This window comes from Cavia porcellus, unplaced genomic scaffold (assembly GCF_034190915.1).
Source record: "Cavia porcellus strain 051 isolate PalLab524CR breed Dunkin Hartley unplaced genomic scaffold, mCavPor4.1 scaffold_2, whole genome shotgun sequence".
NCBI classification, from domain to species: Eukaryota; Metazoa; Chordata; class Mammalia; order Rodentia; family Caviidae; genus Cavia; species Cavia porcellus.
Genome location: NW_026947485.1, coordinates 99311391 through 99334370, shown reverse-complemented (window position 1 = coordinate 99334370; position 22980 = coordinate 99311391). Strand labels below are relative to the sequence as shown.

The 22980-nt window shown below is 38.1% G+C and overlaps 1 protein-coding gene across 9 annotated transcripts in view; it reads left to right on the top strand.

Annotated features, from left to right (window-relative positions):
• CUNH10orf90 (chromosome unknown C10orf90 homolog) overlaps positions 1 to 22980 on the top strand; it is a 223588-nt gene that overhangs the window by 144941 nt on the left and 55667 nt on the right. For 8 of the 9 annotated variants that reach the window (XM_063244927.1, XM_063244922.1, XM_063244921.1 and 5 more), the window contains one exon: positions 8642 to 9767. In XM_063244927.1, coding sequence (XP_063100997.1) covers positions 8642 to 9767 — 1126 coding nt within the window. Of the gene's footprint in view, positions 1 to 8641; positions 9768 to 22980 lie in introns of those variants that run through there. The other variant, XM_063244928.1, reaches the window with a different exon arrangement.

The following is a 22980-nucleotide window of genomic DNA, read 5'->3' as shown; positions in this document are numbered from 1 at the left end:
GAAGAGGAAAGAATTATCTCATGGAGAAAAATACAGATTTCAAAGGTACAGATCAGATTAGATGCTTATCCTTTGGAGAAATAAATTACTACAGGAATAGACGCATCCACACTACCGTGGCGCAGGATCTGATTTCTCTGATCATCTACTCCTTATTTCTTTCTTACTTCAACTCATGAAATGATGCCCTGAGTCATATGCCTGAAGGTATAAATATCAAGTTAAAAACAGTCAATAAAAAGCATAAAACTATGAAAGCAGTTACCAACTCTACAAAATCGTGTTTGAAACATTTAAAAGAAATCAATATTTTAAAGCAGGATATTTGAGAAAGAAAATGTAACATTGTGCAGGATGGTGATGGTTAGGGAATGTATTTTTTAATCAAGGAAAGACACCAAACCCAGTTATTTGACTGATCTATCTTTGACCTTGAAAGAGTACCTTGAATACAAGATGGTTTTTTCCTTCTCTCAAATCAAATCTTACACCAGTTAACTTTATTTAGATGAAAGCAATGTCTCTGCAAGGACCTGTACAGTTAACCCAGTCTAAAAGGCAGATGCAGTGTCAGGCATTTGCCATAAAAAAATGTGATTATGTTTTAAACCTGTGTAGTTTTAACAAAAGCAGTAACTGACTCAGGAACATTATTAGGAAATAACTTTATCTGTATTGCTTTCCCAGACCCAGATGAACTTTGAAACAAAATGATGAACACATACTCTGCAGTAGGCTGAATTATGCTCCCTCCTGATTCACATGTTGAGATCCTAATCCCCAGCATATTGAAATGTGACTGTATTTGATGATAGGATTTTTAAAGAGATAATGTAGTTAAAATGGGATCATTAGAATGGGCCCGCATTCAATGCAACTAGTATTTTATTGTGTTACAAGAAGAGAAGAATAGGATACAGACTGGCACAGAGGAAGACCACATGAGAAAATAGAGAGAAGTTGACATTTGGAAGCCAGGAGGACCTCAGAGGGAGCCACACTTCAGATTCCTGATGGTGGACTTTCAGCCTCCAGAACTGTCAGACAACAAATTGCTGCTTGTAAACAGCCCAGCCTGTGAATGTTGCCTTGGAAGCTGTAGCAAACGAATAGAATATAGACCTTTTCAAGGTTGGGTATTATCTTTGACTATTTAATGGGTCTCCACAAGTAAAAAGAGTTTGATAAATAAAACTTCCCATAGGATCGTGCATCTTGATGAGCAAGGAGTCCAGAGTTTCCCTTTTAATTTCTTTCACTTTATTTTGGGAGGCTCTTTCAAAGCTGAATCTAAACACTGGAAATTAGCCTTTCCCTATAATTTGATGACCTGTTGATATCAACAGCAGACTGTTAATTCCACAAGATTAGAAAATGGCCCTAACACTCAACATGGTGTATAAAAGTACTCAATCGTCAATTAAGTGATTAAATAATTTGACTTTGTATATTATGTACCTTTTTGGGTTTTTGTTTTTGTTTTTTTTTTTTTTGTACCAGGGCTTAAACTCACAACCTCGTACTTACCAGGCAAACACTTGAGCCGCTGAGCTAAATCCCCAGCCCCAGCTTTGTATATTATGAATACCACAGTTTGTACCTAAAAATAGACTAGTTAGCAAAAAAATTTTGATGTATTTAGTATGTGGAATGATTTTTATTTTTTTAATACAGATAAATTCAATGTATTCATTTTATGCTCCACTGAAATATGGTATAGTTTTGATAACATAGCCTCTCATTAATCTAGAAGTGTGATTATATCAGTTTTCCACTGATTTGTGCTGATTAATAGAAAAGTAACTCTTAGGAGTTACACATCACCATCATATTTTGAGACACATTTTCATATCGGTCACCTCTTTTGCTCTTCATACTCTCCCTATGAACAAGAGATGACAAACAGATTTTTCTTTGGAACTGGGCTGCTATCCGTGTTTATCCCCCAGGAACAGTGTCACCTTGACCCACAGAACAATTCTGGAGCCTCAAAGATAAGTTCAAATTCATGTTGTTCATTATTGCTCTTCCTTTTTCTTCTGATAGAGTCAAAATCACAGTCACATCTTGCAGGCCCCAGGAAATGGCATGGTAGCTGAATCCTCATCTCATCCTCTTGGGCTTCTGAGTCCTTTGGGAATGACACCTATGGTGTGCAACCCCCAGCATATGTATCCTACCCAGGAGTAGTTACTAAGCTTAGGCCCATGCCCTGTCTTTGCCCAGGTGTGGAGCTAAGCCTACATCCCCTCCACCCCACCCCAGGATTCTAACAGAAAAGTGTGGGGTTTTGTTAGCTGCTGTGATTGTTCTGTGATGAAACCTAAGTACTGCTGGAGGAGACCCATCCGCAGCAGGGCTCCCAGTAAGCCTGGCGCATTGAAGACCCCCTCAAGGGAGTGACACACACTGTGTAACCAGAGTTGGGATTTTTTTGTTCCATGCTGAGATGATACTCATTCCTATGAGTCCCGTAGAAATTGCAGTGAAGGGAAGCTAGCATATGCACAGGCATCGCTCCTATTTTCTCTTTGCACTAAAGTTGCTGAAACCAGGACCTGGCCTGTTGTCCTGGAGGTAGTGTGACAGCCACAATGTAGGATTGGCCCCCGGTGGCCTGAATCATCTCAGCCTCCTTTCCAGTGCATCCATGTGGCAGACTCACCAGCGAGCTATTTAAAAATACAAATCCTGGGCCATGTCCTCACAGGCTCTGATTCATCTGGCCCAGGATGGGGTATGAGGCAGGCACCAACAAATCTGCATCCCGTCCAGGTGTCTTTTTTTTTTTTTTTTTTCTTTTTTCTGTTAATGCAGGTAGGCGCTGGTCTAAATTTTAAAATAAGACCGATGCTGCCATTTCTAAGATAGGTATTGAATTTTTCCTCCAAAGACCAATGTTAAAGCAGCTCCTACTGGGTATGATTTATGCCTTGTAGGGTACTTGGGAACAATTATTATCAGCACTAAATTTAGCTAAAATGGAAGGGACTGCGTGCAGTCAAATGGGCACCAGGTGTACTTCAGTTTTCTTGTTGGTAAATCACAGCCAGGAAAAGTGCTCCAGGAAGAGGGATTGGGTAGGAGGACTGCAGCAGAAGCATGGGGCTGCCTGCTGGAAACACACGAACTACTATAAAAATATATCCTCTCCCAACCCGGGATGCAACTGTAGATGAGGCTTAGGTGTTGGGTTTTCCAGCTGCTCTGACTGCTCCGAGTACAACCTAAGTACTGCTGGAGAGGAGGCCCACCCCACAGCAGGGCTCCCAGCAATCTAGTGCACAGAAGACCCCCTCAAGGGAGCGACACACAGCATGCACCCTTAAAGTGGGAGGCAGTAATGAGGCTGAGAATGTGGATGTCTCTTCTTTTGTCCTAGTCACAGATAATTTTTGTGAACATTGAAGTACATTTTTAAAAATTCTAATGTTTCTTTTTTTAAAAAATAATTTAAGGAAAGACAAAACAAAACAGGAAACAGGTAGAAATAGTACATACTTTCAAAGAAAAAAAAATAAATAGTAATAAATCACTAGTTGATGTTTACATATTATCCTCTTACAAATAATTGTTCAAGATACAAAAGTGGAACATATAGATGTGAATTCAAACAGGGAGACTGCAAATAGTTCTGTTCAGCTATCTAATAAAATCTTAGTAATATGGTTATCAATCCTATACACTTAAACATACACACATTTATCCATATCTTCATTAATGTTGAGATTAAACCAAAGCAGACTAAAATCACCTTGAACAAAGAATATCAGTATTGCTGGGTTTCACATTGTGACACTCCAGAATCAGCACTGGGTCCTACAGTGCCTTTTTTTCCTTCAAAGTATTTGCTCATTTCATCATGTGTCATAAGATCAGTTCTCATAAACTGTTTATAGGTTTTACACAAGTATGGGTCTTAACATGTATTTCTATCCTTTCTATATTAGAGGGAGGAACAGAACAAAGCAGGACAGAACAAAACATATTCCTATAGATACATAAAACTAAAAAGACATATAAGACTTCTGTGCAAGGAGTTCTACCATGGTTACTGAGTTGTCTCTTGTTATTATCAATAGAATTGGCTATATCATCAGATATAGTATAATTGCATATATCAGTACACAACAGTATTAATAGAAATACAACTTTGTAGGTAGCGTAGAACACAAAAACAGGTAGTAATCAAACCAGAATGGGTATCATAGTGAATCACTGTCATTTTCAGTATAGTTGTCTATATTCTCTGATTTGATAATATCAACCTTAACAATTTTGAATAAAATCTGTCAATAACAAACAGCAATCAAGCAGATCATATTTAACTAAGATCAATCATGATATAACAGTATAAGTTATACAGGGATCCAGATTAAGTTAATAGGAGATTAGAGATGATTGCTGTGCTATATCCTGATATTTTTGGGATAGCTGTCTGTGCCCTCAGATCTAGTGCTTGTATACAAACTGGGACGGAATTAATTCTATCTAAGCAGAGTGGTGCGAGTAATATGAGTTTTAATTCCTGATACACTATTAGCAATATCTTCAGAATCAGCGAGATGAGTTAAAATGCAGACACCTGGATTCTACTCACACTTAGGATCAGAATCTCTGTCTTATTCTTTTTTCTTTCTTTCTTTCTTTTTTTTTTTTTTGTCTTTTTCATTTTTATCGGTACCGAGGATCGAACTCACGACCGCCTGCTTGCAAGGCAGGTGCTTATGTCGCTGAGCTAAATCCCCAGCCCCATCTCTGTCTTTTTCAAAGACTATTCTTCCCCTTTCACTGCCCCAGGGTGTACTGTGCATTTTTGGGTCTCCCCAACACCCTCAGTTTTATATTGGGAGGGCAACCTGCTATTTACCTAAGAGTTTCTGAACTTTCTCACTCCGGGCTTGATCTCTAGTTGTAATTCTTTACCTATTAAAGCCTGTCTTCCCAACTTATCCAGTTGCCCTTATTACTCCCTGGTTCCCTATCACATAGAGTTCTAATTTCTCATATTGGATTTTCGGTCTATATTCCCCTCTTCAGGTTAATTATATTTCCTATTAAGAACATCTCAGTGGACCATACCTCTGGATCCACTCTGCCTGCGATTCTTTTTTTCCTTAATTTAGTGTATCTAGGCCATCTATATTAGAAATTATATCCAACCTTCTCCGCTTCATTTCGGTTGTGCTCTTTTTCCATCATTAGTTGTCTGTTTGTCTTCTTCATTTCACTTTTTGTACCGTTCATTGGGGCCTCAGCCACAGTTCCTGGAATCCTGGTGCTTTTCTCTCTTTAGAATGTCGGGCAATATTCTCCGTAGAATTGACTTCGTGGCTACATGTACCCAAGTTCCTTTTTATCTTGGAAGCATCTTGTTTCTTCATTAATTTCTAGGGACAATTTTTCAGGGTATATCAATCTGGGCTGGGGGCTGGGGATTTAGCTCAGCGGCATAAGCGCCTGCCTCGAAAGCAGGCAATCGTGGGTTCGATCCCTGGTATAGGTAAAAAAATGAAAAAGCAAATAAATAAATAAATAAATAAATAAATAAAAAATCTGGGCTGGAGGTTATTTTCTTTCAGGGCTTGGAATACTTTGCTCCATGCTCTTCTCGATTTGATGATTTGTGCCAAGAAGTCTACCATAATTCTAATGGGCTTTACCTTGTAAGTAATCTGTTTCTTGTCTCTGACAGCTTTAATATTCTGCTCTTATACTGGATTTCTGGGATCTTGATTATTATATGCCTGGGTGTAGTTCTGTTTTGGTTGTAGGTGACTGGAGTTCTGCATGCTTCATACATCTGAATCTCTTTTTCTTTTCCTATGTTTGGGAAGTTTTCCTTGATTATTTCTGTGAATAGTCTTTTGTAGTTCTTTTGTACCACTGCTGCTTCATTCACGTTCTTTATTCTTAAATTATAGATCCTCTTGTCGTCTTCTAGCATTTGTATTGTTACTGCTTGTTTCCTAGTTATTTTTAAGAAATTTTTCCTTTCATGATCCATTGCCAACCTGTCCTCCAGTTTGGATAATCTATCCTTAGTTTCTTTCAAGCAGTTTTGCCAGCCTTCAATGGAGTTTTTAATTTCCTGGTAATCTCTTTGAACTTGCTTCATGTATTCTATGTTTTCTCTATTTTCTTCATCAAACAATTCTCCCCTTTTTTTGGGTTCCTCCATTCTTCCATCTGTTTTTTTTCTTGAGAGGTGCTTAGCATTTCTTTTATTATTCTATTTATATCTTGCTTTACTTGGTTAAATACTTCACTTTTGAACTCGGCTATGAGGTCCTGAAGATATCGCTTCATGTCCACTGGTGTTGTGTCTGATATTGCATACTTTCTGTCCTCAATCTCCTTTGCATTTACCTTTCCTGGATCAATGTCCTCTGGATTGGGGGCTAGGGATCTTTTCTTGTTGCTTCCTCTTCTCATATTTTTTGTTCCTTCCATACAGGTATATATAGGATGTTCCAGTTTCTTTCTTTGTTGGTTACAGTTCATCTGAATTGCACTGACTAGGTACTCCCACCCACTGCAGTGTACTCGAAGTACATTTTAAACAAGCACATTTTTGAAACAGTAAAGTGCATTTCTTGTTCTCCATCCATCTTCTGTCATCTTTTGAATTTGCAACTTCTCATAGATCTTTAAAAACAAAATGAAACAAAACAAAACAAAACCACATGCATAAGATAATGGAGATGGTATGAAGGATACAGGGCTGAGGGTTGCTTGTTCACACATGCTGGACCTCTTGTGGCCAGGTGGACATGAAAGGTTAAATATCCAGCTAGAAGAGAACACTAAATTGTTTGAGCAAATGATTATTAATCCTGCCCCAAAGAAAATCCTGCTTGCTTATCACATCTTGGGAAAAACAAACACCTAGCCCTCAACATACACTAGTCCTTCTCCTACCAAAAATGTTCTCTTAAAATAACAAGCAGCTTCACAACTTTGTTCTTTTCAAACTCTGCTCCTCAGATCATCATCAGAATCAGCCAGATGAGTTAAAATGCAGACACCTGGATTCTACTCACACTCAGGATCAGAATCTCTGAGCTAGGGAACCTGATATGGGTAACATCCCAGGGATACTTATGCATTTTGAAGTTCAAGGTCTACTGTATTAAGGGCTGCAAACCCCAGTTCGGCCTCCAGACTCCAAAGGCAAAGTTTCTTTACAACTGGCAGGAACTTTGTAGTAACTAGTATTATCCTGGGTCCAGTGCATTTCCATGGGAGAGTTCATTGCAAGATGTATAACAATGTAAAAAAGGAGGCCCTAAACCCTGTTCAAATTAAGTGCTAGGGTATGGTTAGCCTTTCACATTACTTATTATGATTTGTATCTAAATGTACCATGCCCCCCAAACCTCATACTCTCATAGGCAGGGCTTTGCTGAGGTGGCTGGATCATGGGTGTTGGAATACAGTTGGTTGGGTGGTAACTGGATTAGTTCTTTGATTGGTTTACTGTAGTTCTGGGTATAACTGGAAGCCCCACCTGGGTGTGGGTGGCATGAACCAACAGGCTTGTAGTCTGAATGAAATATAAAGGGAGAGATGGAAGGCAGGTTTGCTGCATCCTGCCCTGCCCTGGAGACTGCTGATTTATGGACTGAAACTTCTACAAATTGTGAGCTAAAATAAACCTTTCCTCCTTTAACTTTGGGTGTTTGGTATTTTATCTCAGCAATGAGAAAGTAGCCAAGACACTACTCTTTGGAGTGCTTTATAGATAAACATTAAAAAAAAAAAACACTTAAGGTCAGAAGATGTGGTTTTTCCTGGTCTCAACTTGGTGTGATGCTTAACAAAAATCAAATTACACAGTTTTGGACACACGAGTAATTTACTGTTTAGGATTTAAAGTCTGATAAAGAAGCATGAAATGCCTAGATCATTTGAAAATAGTGGACAAAAACTCATGCTCAGGCAGGTGAGTGTTGAAATACAGCAACATGAGGTTGGTAGTTGTAATCAGTCTTGGTCCACCCTCTCCCAGCCTGGTAAGTGAGGTCACCTGATTGTCACTCATTCCTCTGGACAGTTGTCTGAGTTTGGGCATGTGATTTCCATTGTCTTGCACTTTGGATTTGGATTCCTGTAATGTCAAGCAGCAGGGGATAACAGAATTAGGGACTAAATCAGGCTAAGTGGAGGACTGAGACTGACCTAAGTGTAAAGGGACTTCGCTGTCAGCACGCTAGCTATTTCCTGGCGGGACTGCTAACTCCATGCCCACATAACCCTGTGCCCGCACTCCCAGAGTCCCAGCCCACTTGCAGCTAGGTACTAATTTTTCTTCTTCACTGAGTATGTGAACTTCTATTTGGTGACTCCTGGGTCTGGTAGATGTGACTGTCAAAGTTTAATCATTTCCAGTGACATAATGTAAGACCAAGCAGAGAAAACCAATCCACTGGTCAAACTAATGTTTGCAAAGCATGTAGGTTCTTCATAAATGGAGCTGCATTTCCTGCCTTTCCGAACACTCAGAGAGAACGCCAGGCGTAAAAAGCCTTAGACAAGAAATCAGTGTTATGGACCCAGTTCCCTAGCATCCTGATGACCCTTGAGAGTTTCCGGCCTATGTGCTGCTTGAATAATTGGAATCTGTGTTTCCCATTTGCAGGAAACTCTGGCATCACAAAACACAAAAATGATTTCATCTATAGTCATTTCGCAACTGATTGATGAAAACAGATCAAAAGAAAATGCGACTGCGTTGCCACTGCCCTGTGCCATGGCTCAGCCTCGAGCCTGTCCCACAAAGCCTGCTTCAGCTCACCTCAGCCGCGTCAACATCCACAGGGCATTTGCATTACTTCCGGACAGACTAGGAATCCCTACGCAGTCAGATGGAGGAGGACCACAGATAGATTTGCTGCCTTCAGGGCAGAGCGCATGTGGCCATCCCCGCCAAGGATTTGCGTCCATCACCATCACGGCGCGGCGCGTGGGCCCCTCGGCTGGCGCCCTGGTGTGGGGCACTATGGGGGACTCTTTGTGCCCCAAGTGTGGGGCCGAGGATGCTGCGAGCAGGAGTCCCTCAGCCTGGACTGGTGGTCCCCAATCACATCCACACTGTGGACCTCTCACCTGCACAGAGTTCTCCAGGAAAGGTTCTGAGGTGAGGGTGAAGACCCCCGAGGCTCACGTGCGGAGGTGTGCAGGTCACGAGTACTGGGTCACACACGTGGACAGCAAAGACAGCAATTTTTCTCCAGACACCCCACCTTCCGGAAAGGACCCGCTGGTGTTTACTTCCTGTGTCCGCCTCCGTGTGTCTCGGCAGTGTCCCAATTCGTTCTACTACTTGAATAAGTCTCTTTCTGTCCCAGGGGAGCAACCTCAAGTTGTCAGTCCCCAAATGCACAGATCAGTCCTATCTCTCAACCTCAGTTGTAGTTCCCACGGTCTAACAGCAGATGGAGTAGATGGCATAGCTAACGGAGAGCCAATAAGCAGAGCCCTGAAGCAGGAGCTCATCCAGGGAAGCCAGCACCTCCTAGGCTCGCCCTGGAATCCAGCTTTGCCGGAAAGTCACTCGAAGGAAAATCCTTCATTGGGTCCTGGACGTTTGGGGACTGGCACATGTCCTTGGAGTGACTGTCCTTTACTGGAAAATACTGAAATTGCAGATGTGGAAACTAACCAGGTTCCTGTCAGGAAAGGAAAAGACCACCATGCAACTTGTCCTGCCAGCGGTCATGACAACCAACTGTCCATTCACATTCCTGGCTGGAGTTACAGAGCGGGTGAGTGATGCTTCCATTTGCAGGAAGGCCGTTATATAAATGCCCAGCTACCAGACAAATGAAGTTTCTTTTACATAACCTATTCCAAGAGACATTTCCAAGAGTTGCTTTGATCTCTTTGACTTGAAGTTGACAACTGATAGCTCAGTGTTGATGTCTGATTGGATAGATTTCCTAAATGAACTCTTGTAGACTATGAGAGAACTTCTCTCAAATTCTTGCAGCAGTTGTGCCAGGCCTTATGAAATGAGTAGAAAGTGGTTCCCCTCACACACAAAAGCTAATTTAGGCCTTGCCCACATCACCTTCCAAAGTAGGGCAGTAAGTCTCCACATACCCTCCACAGCCAGATGTTGTCTTTCTTTTGTCAAACATCTGTATATTTGGGTGTGTCCATAATTCTTCTAACTTTTCAGTGATTGGGCTGATATTTATGAGCTAGCCTAGCTGGCTTCATAAATATAAAAATCTAGACCACAATGCTTCATAATGAAGTGTACATGTGTGAATGTTTGTGTGTACAGTAACTATAGGGCATTCTCTAAATGAGGAAGTTGGACATTCCATGCCAAATGGTAGCTAAAGTAATTTTTGGTCCTATGTTATATCTCTGGGGGGTCTGCACTTGACCTGGATTTGTTGCTACTTCTGCCATTTCCAAGGCAGGCAAAAGTCCCAAGGTAGGTTGCCCAGAGACCCTTCATTTTTTTTTTAGATCAGTTTTGGAGAAAAAGCAGCCAGATTTCTTTCTTTCCTGTGTAAACTTCTGATTTTTCAGTTCTACAGTATGTGAGAGAATGGCTTATAAATTAGTGACTTTCCACTTAGGAAAATATTTAAAGATAATAGTAGTAAAATTGAAAATGCAGCATATGCATAGTAATTTTATGGTGCAGTTTTTGTCCATTAAAGCTTTATTAATTAATAAAACGACTGTAAAACATTTAAGAATATAATGTGCATAGAAGTGTTAAATGATGTAATTAATTTTAACAACTGTATACGTGTTGGATGCTGAGAAATTTTTAAAGCAATTTTGACATGGCTTTCAGATTGGTTAAACCACTGAATGCATTTGAGTGTTACAGACTTCACTGCAAGAGAAAAAATGCAAGCAGCAGTCATCCATGTTCCAAAGATAAACCCCACTTTAGTATTTAAAGAAACTGTTCAAGCCAGGTGCTTCATCATCCTTATTGATGAAGATTCCAGAAATAGACAACCTGCACTGTCGTGTGCTCCCCAGTGAAAGCATATCTTTGTCTTTATACTGTTTCTTGATGTGAAATAATAATTTAAATTTATAACACTTTTCACCAAAGGATCTTTAAAAATATCTCAGGTCAGATTTCAAACATTTATCTCAAAGCAGAGGAGCAAAAGCAGTGAAAATTGCCCAACTTATTTGTGGCTTTAGTGCAGAGATTTTTGATTATGTCTCTGTGAAATGGCTATTCTTGTAGGGGATTTTCTTAGGCAAATAGTGTAAGTTAAATCTACTTTCCGCCAACCAACATCTCTCAGAATAACCATATATCTCAAAGATTCACATCTGGAGTACTAAGTGGCTCTAAACCACATAGCTTCATTCTACCATTTGAGGAAAGAGTCACAGAAACCAGGCGAGCCTTTAACACTTTTTTTTAAGAGTTGCCAATCTCATATTTTCTAGCTCAGTGAATGTGAACAAGTGACACAACTGAGATTATTTTCTCCTCTGGTACCAACAGCAGGAGATGAATGCGTACTCTTGAAGATCTTCTCCATTTGGCATCTTAAGCAATTTCTATTCTGTCCACCCAAGGTGTAATCTTCAAGGGGAAGAGGCTCTGTGGGACTCTGGACTTCTCCATTTTAATATCAAAGGCCATAGAGATTGGGCCACCAATTAGGGCTCATATGCGTAGTACATACCAATACACACAACACACACACACACACACACACACACACACACACACACACACACACACTGGGTTTGAGTGTACTCTCACTCAGAAATTAATTTCCAGGAAACTGTATTTTATCTTGGGTGATAAAAAAAGCACTTCTGTCCATGTCACAGAATCTTTACCTAAAATTTATAAGCATAGTTCATTGGCTCTAATGACCACAATGTCCTAGGGCAATCTGCACGTTTTAAGGGTGAGCTTACTGACCTTCAGTTTTGACAGAGCTTTTTAGACTTGATGCAAGTGCTTTTAGACCGTGGCAGTGCTCATTAAAACTCCGTGGAACTGTTTGTATTTTCCTGACTGAAACCGGAATCATATCTGAGGTATCCTTGACAGCCTCCTGTGGCTACACATGCTATTAGTGGTCTTCATGCTTCATAGTTACTGCATCTGATTGTTTTTATTTAAAGGATTCCAAAATACATCCTGAGCAGGATCCTCTCTAGGCTAACTTTACTAACAGCTGCCTGGAAGGTTCTACAAACTGATGTTAAGCAATTTTAGTTCTAATTCTTAGGTCATTGAACAGAAAGTCCTATAAATTATATTCTTATTGAGCCTCTAGGACATAAACCCAGAACGATTACCAAGAACAGGGTTAAGGGGAAATACTTCATTCAGTACAGACAGTCTCTGTCTACTGAAACATTGCTTACCAGAAGGCACATGGGTACCTGTTTTCCTTTGGTGCTGCAGGAATGAGAGTTGATTCTTTTTTTGCATATCTCTTTGGTCCTTGATATCTTACCATTACTTTTGTAAGCATCCTGTTGGTACCATGCAGGTGAGCATTGTACAAATAGTTTTACATAATAAAAAATTCATTAACATTGTCACTTTCATCTTTGTTATCATTACATTATCTATAACCACAAACTATATTACAAAACTCCTAGGGGTTATATCCAAACCATTCTGTAAAGGAATGTCATTATTCCTATTTTGCAGGCAAGACAAGTGAGGCCTGAAAACTAAATAGTTTGCCCAAGTCTATATGGCTGGATAAGTGCTAGAACTGTGCAGTTCAATTTTAATAGCTCAGAAGTCCTTCCCAGGTTGAAACGTAGTTCTTTGTGTTGCTCTATGATAGACACACATATCAGTTCAAATGGTTCTGACCTCACTGGTTGTGCATGCCTGAAACATTATTAATATACACACATTTCTTATTGGCCATTTTATTTTTCATCCATTCCTATCTCTGAAGGTCTCTCCCTTCCTGAGATACCTAAGAAAATGGGAGTAAAATCTTCTGTTAGCTGTTATTGGAGAAGAGATTTAAGAAAATTCTGTTCACCCCCATCTGTGCCAGTATTGATGCTCTGTAGTGAACCCTCTATGTTGGAATGCCTTTGGTCAGTGCAGTGCATAGGTTTTGGTGATATTAGTCTGAGAAGTCCCCAGTGAGATTTGGAAATGCTAATAAGCACAGGTGTGAATGACAGAAAATAAAGAACTCTCAATATATCACCAAATGGGTCTGTGGTTGATAGTGTCTAATATATTAATAGTGAGCAAGCTTTATTTCACTTTTATTTCTTAAGGGAAGATAACAGAATGTTATGGTTTTTTGTCCTTTTTTTTCTCAAAGCTCATATGTTAAAAACTTGGTTCACAGCTGATGATACTAGGAGATGGGTGTCGTTGAAGGAAGCAGATCACTGGGGCGTGACTTTAAAGGGTATATTTTATCCTGTCCCTCCCCTCTCTCCTGGCTGCCATCAGGTTTGTAGCTTTTCTTCACTACATCCTTCCAGCACAATGTTTCTGCCTTGTCACAGACCTAAAAGCAACATGGCCAGGGAACCATGGACTGAAACCTCTGAACTGATGGACCAAAATATATCTTTCCTCATTTAAGTTTGTTTTGAACTGTTTCATCACAGGAATGAAAAGCTGATTAATACACATACACTGCACACACTTGTCACTATCTGTGAAGGAGGATTCTGTATCACTCACATTAGAGTCAGCTCTTCTGTCCCAGGAAGTCTTCTTTTCTGAAGGGGTCAGAAGATATTTGAGAAAGTCTTATTTTACAAATGTAATCTTTCCTGAATGATCTAAAACCAAGATGAGCAACATTTCCTTTCTTGTCTTGTCTTGTCTTGTCTTGTCTTGTCTTGTCTTGTCTTGTCTTGTCTTGTCAAGGATCAAATAAGAAATATGTTAGGTTATACAAGCCATCAGGCTATATGATTTCTATGGCAACTACTCAACTCTGCTGGTTAGTCAAAAGCAGCCATAGTCAGTGCATAAATGCATGAGGATAACATTGCTAAGAAAACTTTATTTGCAAAAACAAGCTGAGGGCCCACTTTGGCCCGTGGGCTGTAACTTACTGACTCCTGCTCTACAATTCAAATAAATCCATCTTCCAAGGTAAACTTCACCTGGTTTGCTGGGTTCCCTGGAAGTCAGACTTTGAAATGAGGACCAACAGGCAATGCATTTCTCAGGAGTGTTCTTCCTGTGGATGGGAAGGAAACAGGACTGGGCAGAGGACTGGTTCTCTGTCACAGAGGCTGTCAGGCAAGCTAGTTTTTCAGAATGCGTAGATGTGAAGACTGTTGCTTGCATCAAAGGTAGGAACTGTTTTATTGTGGACCTCCTGACCTCCTGATCGCCTGTTTACTCAGGGTCCTTCAAACCTCTTCTGGCTAATGTCTTCTGGTTCTCTCTTGTTCTTTTCCTCTTTTCAGATGCCCTTATGATTAAGCCTTGGCCTCTTGGCTTCTTATTTTTTTCCCTTTCACTAACAAGTTCAGTCTCTTGTGTGCCACTCACTATTGTTGGTAAGAGGGTAGGGTCCATGTCCAGCGCTGGAACCTCCTGCTAGTGCCAGACTAGAGTCCTACCTGGACAACTTTTCCTCGCTCATCTGATGTTTACCATATCAGCTGTGGTAGCTTGTCTATAGTCCACAATGCTGAGACAAAGCTCAGATGTCTGCATAGCCATGCAGGTTATAGCCTTTTAATGTGATTATTTGCTTTCTTATGAGACCAATTCTCTGTGTCTAAACAATGTATTTCTAAAGGTCAAGGTCCAAGTCCAAGTCATTGGTACTGACTTCTTCACATCCAGTAGAACACCATGGAGCACAAAGCAAGTGCTCAGGACCTTATGCTGGTGAGGGACAGGTTACTGTATGACCCAATAAAGCCACTGATATGATGTCAGTGCCACTTATGTGCTGTCTTTCTCTCTTTCCTCACCTCTCTCTGTGTCTATATCTACCACTTCTCTGACAAGGAAGGGATAGGGAGGCATGTAAGACTCATCATCAAGAGGTAGGTTGTGAAAAGTAAAATGGAAACTATAGGGTCTGCTCTTGGTTTAAAAATTTGGAGCAGAAAAGTCTCAATACTATTTCCCTCCAATTATTCAATCAGGTACTATCATAGAACAACTTCATTCCCTTTCAGATGACTGAATTTACTATGGAAAAGAGAAAACATGTGAATGGTGTTGCAAAAATATTTCAAAGGGTTTTTTAAAATTTTTGTTTCCTTAACTCTTGATAAGTTTTGTTGAGATGATAATCACAGTATAATCACATAATCATAAATGTGATTTTCAAATCATTCCCTAGAGTTCATAAAATCTAACTGTTGCTTACTTCAGCCAACCAGCAATCTCTATGGAGACGAGTGACTTTTTATTTTTCTTGCTTGAATGTTCTGTGTCTCTATGGTATCTGGGAGAGAGTCCTTGCTCATGGACCATTTGCTCAGGTTTGCCAGGAATAGGTGAACAGCTTTGAGGCCTGAAGCAGGATGATTGGAATAAGGATCTATCTATTAGGAAAGTAGAAAGCAATCATCTGCATATGAATAACAGTGATGATCAAGGTAGCCCAATAGGAGTACCAGAAGCTAGAGAATGGGATCCTCCAGAGTTTCAGTTCACTCTACAAGTTGTCCATATGGCCTTTACCAGATAATTCCCATGGAGAACCCTGAGTAGTTTGAGGAGTATGTACTCACTGAACACTGAACAGGGAGGACTCTGTACTGTCTTGTAATTATCATTAGTCTTCAGTATCATTTGAGCTATCTGCAGAAAGCCAATTTATACATGATCTTGGAAAGAGGAAAAGAGTGATGTATTATGTCAGAACAATCTTCTAGATTCAGATGATACTGGGAAATGGGGGTGTGTGTAAGAAATAGATGGTGTGCTTGATTTCTTTGGCTTAGTTTTTTTTTTTTCTTTTTTCCCTAATCATCTTAAAGCAAAGATTATATCTTTCAATAAAATGAAATTCTCTCATGGTAATACATGCTGTTTTGTGGGAACATCAAAAGTCATAGTCAGATGAGGAGTATTAAATTGAACAATGATCAGCTTGTTGTCTGTGGAATCAGAAGTTGACAATAAAAGTTACAAAAAATGGTTTTTCTTAATCATTTTTCAATGAGTTGAAACATTTGCATATAAGGACTCCATAATGTGATGTCCTGTAGATCTGCATTTATTTTCTTTGTGCTTTGGGGTTGTGTGCAGAAGTCCGCATTAAGCACACGGCCATTCATATTATTATATAATGCTACCTACATGGATCCCATCAGGCGAAAAGCTCTCAAACCTTCCAGTTTCCTAGAGTTGTACTTTTTTAACCAACTCCAGTTTTTTGCTTAGACCAGTATGGGTGCTTCAACTAGTTTCTGCTTTGGCTTGTTGAAAATTCAGAGTCAACTTTGAGGGCCATCTCTTGAAAATATGTGGGATCACATAGTGACATTTGTTGTACAAAACTCATTCCTGGCTTCATCTTCTCTTTCCCACGTATAAATATGTGAATTGGTTGAAATAATAGTATGTGGTTTTCCTTAAAACCTGCTCATTCTGCAGGCAGCATACTGAATCAGAGAATCATGCTTGCAGTTGAATGAAGGTGGATAGAATTCTTGCGTCTGCGTAGCAGCTGAGTACTCCAGTTTGAAAAAGACAGAGGCTTATCCATTTCTGTATGTGGATAAATCTTACTTAGAATTTTTTGTTTATCAGATAGCCTGTTGGATAGGGAAAGGACGACCTTGAACTTGTGCATGTAATACCTATGAAGCAATTCACTGCCAAAATTATAGCCAAACAAGCTGCAAATGGTGGAACAGGAGACACCAGCCAGCAAAATAGAGGATGGGTGATCTACAAAATGCATTGAGTGTCACAGTGTGGTGCATTGGGAGATCCAACTCACTAGATAGTAGGGAGGATCTGTGGTGACTTGATTTGTCATATCTAAGCCCCTCATAAGTGTCTTAGCCTCAAAGTCTGCCTGGATTGTTGGGGCTGTGGGAAGCCATGGGTTTCTCTCCAGGTTTAACATGATGCATGAAAATGTACTTAAATGAAATTGCTTTAAATAAAATTAGTTTAAATGGAATAGGTATAATGGGATCAGTTTCTCCAATTTTTTCTTTGCTTTTATCATTCTCTCATTGAAAAACATATGCATTATAAAAATGGGAATATAATTACATTAAAATATAAATAAATGGAAAGTGAAAATTAACCATAACTACAACCCAGTGATAATATCACTGTTATTTCATTATCTCTCTCCAAATAGATTCCTTGGATTTGCCCATAAATGCAATAAACTTTTTTACTTTCTATATACTCTTAATAAAAAGGGGTCATATAAAACATGATCTATTTATTTTGGTTTATTTTGTGTACTATATGCCTCCCTATTAATCATTTAATGGCCAAAGAGCCTTCTACTGGATAAACTTACCTAAACATTAAAAAACACTTTGTTATTAAGTAGGTTGTTTTCATCTTAACATCCTTATAATAATATGTTGATAAATGCCCTTCAAGGAAATGTTGACATTTTGTCTGATTTCCTTAAATCAGATTCCTGGAATTTCTGGTTTAAAAAAAAGGAACAATTTTAAGTCTTTTAAATGTAGGTTTCCAAATTACACTCTAAGCTATTCCAATTATACAGAAATACTAGCTTCTTTAAACATACACAAGCATTGGTGTATTGTCATCATAGAAATTCCTATGCTATTTTCATGAATGGAAAAATGCCATTTATGATTTCTCCTATTTTTTCATAGAGATTGAACTTCCTCATATATTCATTTTAAATTCATATTTCTTCTCCTGTGACTTGCCTATTTTCTTCATTTACTTGTCTTATTTTGTATTTTTATGTTATATAAGAAAGTTCATTTTGTGTTTTCCTTTTTAATGTTTTTATGGTCATTTTTAAAACTTCAAATTTTGAAATAATTTTACATTTGCAAAGCAGTTGCAAAACAGCACAGAATTCTCATATAACCTGTGCCTAAGTCCCCCTCTTGAGACTGTCATAGGTAACTGTAGTACATTTACCACAAACAGCTTCTTAGTCTGGGCCTTGTGTATGTCTCAGGCTGGAGGGCTTGGTGTCCCCTGTACCCGAGATGTTTGGCAGCTTTTCTGATCTCCACACATAGGTGCTAGGAGCCCTTCTTTTTAATCCACTTGGTGTACAATAAAAAGTGTCTCCGGACATTACCCGATGTTCTATAGGGGGCTAAACTGGCCCCTGTTGGGAACTACTGATAAAAGTAAGAAATCGATATTTCTGTAATACCAGTAACTAAACTCTAGACATTATTTGGATTTCACTGGTTTCCCCACTGATGCCATTTTTCTGTTCCAGGATTCAACCCAGGATGCTACCTTGCTTTTATCCATCATGCCTGATCATGGTAATTTTTGACATTCAGATTCTTTATTGTCTTAATCTTTTCTCCTTTGTCTTTTCTCTGACAGACTTAGAAAGGCCATTCCTAGCCTACATTGCTCACTGATGCTTTTATTTATGTCGGCAATCCCTCTGGATATATCTCTTGCATTGTGTGAAGCTGAAGTCTATTTTCCCTAAACGGTTCACTAGTTGTCCACAGGGATGATTGATGAGATGATCTATAAGCTCAATACTGGCTGGAAACGCCACTCATGTATCCCATTCTTGTGCATACAAGGATTTCCCAAATTATCCAGTTGTTTCCTTGTGGAAATTGTCACGCAACCTCAATATCGTGTGAATCACAAAACTACCCTGTTCCTACTTACAGACTGGAAAGACGAGGGTTATACTTTAGCTTCTGTATTTGCCCTATCATGTCACTGCTGGACTTAGGCAAGGACAGACTCTTGCTGCCTATAAACTTGGAATTTTAATTTTATATTTTAAAGAAGTCGCCTCAACCAGTCTTTTAAGTGTATATCCTTGGCTTACATTAAAGTGCATGTATCTTTTTCTGTATACTCACATAACCAGTGCCACAGTGAGACACACAATATTTGTATCACTTTAAACATGTTGTACCTTTTGGCACTCAATCTTCTTTCCCCCCAGCCCCATGGGTCTTCTCTCTGTCACTGCTCAAGAATCCACATAAACTGAAGTAAATTGAGCATACTCTTTGGTATAAGGTTTCTCTCAGATTGCACTTTTCAAATTCTTCATGTCGTTGCATGTATCTTGACTCTCTCAGCAGTATTTTACAGTTTTCATTGTAGAGATCATTTATGTGTTTATAGAGTTTATTCTGAGTGGTACTATGAAGGAATACTGATTTTTGAAAATTTTCATTTCTAACTTTTTTGGGATTATATATATAATATATATATATTTTATATATATATATATATATATATATATATATATATATATATATATGGTGTAGTATTCTTGAATCCTGTAACTTTGTGGAGAGCACTTAATAAATATAGCAGTGATTTTTATACAGATTGTAGATTTTCCATATGCATTATATATAAATAAAATTTTATTTGTTTTCCTATCTGATGCCATCTTTTTTTTTCTATTGCACCGATTAAGACTTCCAGCAGAAAGTTAGAATTCATGAGAGACAGTGTCCTTGTCTTATCTCTTGTTTGCTGTAGGACTTTTAAAAATATACAGAAAGGTTCCAACTATATAGGACACTCTTTCTATTCCTTTTTATTGTGATAAAATATACATAAAATTTTTTCAATACTGGGGATTGAATCCAGAGCCTTCACACTGTTACATTCCCAGCTTTTTTTGTTGTTGTTGTTGTTAATAAAGAGTATTGCTAAATTGCCTAAGCTGTGCTCAAACTTCTCATCCTCCCACCTCAGCTTTCCAGAGTGCTGGGATTGTATTGATGCACCACCACATCTGACTGCTGAGTTTTAACTGTATGGTTCAGGGGCACTAAGTAAAGTCACTTTACTTTGAGAGTATCACCACTGATCTTAAGAACTCTTTTCATCTTATGAAGCTGAAACTCTGTCCTCCTTAAACATTAAATCCCCACACTTTAGGAACCAGCATTCTGCTTCTCTGTGAATGTGACTACTCTAAATACTCACAGAAGTAGAACCATATAAGATCTGTCCTTCAGTGGTTGGCTTATTTCCCCTTAGCATAATGTCCTTAAGAATTTCCTTCCTCGTTAAGGCTGACTAATACCCTGCTGCATGCATGGGTATTAGTTGACCCATTCATCTGCTGATGGAGGCTTGGGTTGATTCTATATTTAGGCTATCATATATAACACTTCAATGAATGCGAGTGTACGAATATCTCTTTGACTTCCTGCTTTCTGTTCTTTTGAGTATTTGAGTATTATATCTGAAGTAGAATTTCTGGATTATATGTTAATTCTATTAGCAAATTTTTAAGGAACTGTCACACTGTTTTCCAGAGTAGCTGCACAATATTATATTCCTACCAGCAATGTACGATGGTTCCAATTCTCTACATCCTTATCAACACTTGTTTTTTGCTTTTATTTGTTGTATTAATAATATACATCCTAACTGATGTGAAATGGTATTTCATTGTACATTGATTTGCATTTTTCTAATAATTCCCTGGTACCCTTAAATATTGTCCACTTGCAATTTTGAGGGGAAATGTCTATCCAAGTACCTTGTATAATTTTTATTCAGGTTGGTTGTTTTCTTAATTATTATTTTTCCTATCACTAATTTAATGAATGATGTTATACCTGGATGTTGAATACTGGTAAATTCTTTCTATGCATCTATTGGATAAAAATAGGGGGCTTCTCCTTTATTTTATGATCTTGGAGAATTACTTTGATTTTCATGGTAAGCCAACTATATATTTCTAAGATAACTATTTGGTCATGATATATGTTATGTTTAAACAAATATAGTGCTGGGTTCTGTTTGCTAATATTTTATAGAATTTTTTTCAGTGTGCAGGAGAGATGTTGCTTGTGTTTGTTTGTTTGTTTTGTTTTGTTTTGAATTCCCTTTGGGTTCGGTGTCAGGAAAATACCAGCTTTATGAAAGGAGGTGGAATACAGTAGACTGTACTCCTGTAACTAGATTTTTTTCAGGGATTGGTATTATCTCTTCCCTAAGTATTTTGTTGAAATTTCCAGTAAAGCCATCTTGGCCTGAAGTTTTCTTTGTGGGAAAGTTTTAAATTATAAAATCAGATTCACTACTTATAGTATGACCAGTCAAGGTCTCTACTTCTTAAATCTGTTTTGGATATTTGTATCTTTCAAAGAATTTGCCACTTCATCCGTGACATTTAAATTATTGGCATAAAGTTGTTCATATTATTTTCTTTTACCCCAAGATCTCCAGTGGTGTTCTTTGATTTTATCCCCTGATATTGGTAATTTGTGTCTGTTTTATTTTTTTCCCAAAAATCCAGATATCTTACTGATATGTTCTATTATTAATTTTCTATTAGACTGAGCACCCCAATCAAAAATTCAACATAAAAATGATTCAAAATCCAAAAAACATTGAGGACTAACATGATACTACAAGAAGAAAATCCCACCCATACTTTGTGTCATGTACAAAATTGTATAAAATTATCTTCAGCCTGCATATACTCATAAGATTGTTTGTGAAACTTAAATGAATTTCACATTTAGACTTGGATTGCATCCTCAAGATGTCTAATTATATATTTACAAATATTTCAAAATTTGCAATACTCAAAATCTGTCGAGTGTTTGATCAGAAGCATTTCAGGTCAGGATTATTCAAACTATGAATTGACTTCTGTTTTTAGCATTATTTTCATTGTCTATTTGCTTTATCCTGAATTAGCTTTTTGCTTTTGTTAGCTTCCTAAGGAAGAAGCTCAGATTAAATGCTCATATCAAATGTTTTCATATAATTCTAAGCTATATTTCATTTCCCCTTAATTCAAAATAATTTCCATGTATCATCATCAGTATTACTTTATATTATTGTATCATCATGATGAAATCTTAATGATCACTTTATATTTTGCAAAATTTTTGAGCTATTTTCATGTATTTACTTTAAGTAGAAAATGTATACTATTTACATTTTTTGATGATTGAAATGTATGGATTTGCTTTTATTATGTTATTTAGATTTCTTATTTGTGTTACCACTTTATCTTTTTAATAACCAACCATTTGGTGAATTAGTCTTTCTTCATTTTATCTTTTGCCTCTGATACTTGGAAGTTATGGTCTTCATTTCTGTTTTGTTGTTGAACTGCTAGAAATTGTAATGTGTGAACTTAACAAAGCTAAAAGTTAATCCGTGTTTTTTATTTACCTTGGTGATCTAGAACTTGGAACACTTTCAGTCCCATCAACCCCTCAAGCAGATGCACTCCTGCTGTTACAGTATGTGTTTTGGTTCTGTCTCTTTTCTTATTTTTTGACTTCTACAATTGAATGTTAATTTTATACAGTGTTTAGATTTACCTTGTATTTACCATTCCCTTTGCCTTTATGTATGTTGGATTTTCTGGTGTCAATTATCATTTTTTTCTTTTTTACATCCTGAAAACACGTATTAAATAGAAGTGTTTTTGGTGATAAATCCATCTCACATTGGTTTGAATATGGGAAGATGGGGTTCTGAAACATGTTTATTTCATTGTATTAAGAGAAGACATAACAGTGTATATACTATTCTAAGTTGACTATTGTATCCTCTCAGTCCTTTGAAAGTACTATCATAGTACCTTTAGCTTCTGTGGGTGAGGATATACAAAAGGCAAGTATGATTCTAATTATTGCACTTTTCTAATTTTTTTTCTGTTATGCTTAGGGTCTTCTCTTTGTGTTTGGCTTATGTATTTCAATGTGAGTTTCTTTTTGGCTATGTGCATGACTTATCGTATTTCACCAATTGATGAGTATTATATTACTACTTCTTGAAATTTATATTTATTTCCTGCTCTTCAATTTCTCTATTAATCTCCTTTTAACGTTCCAGTT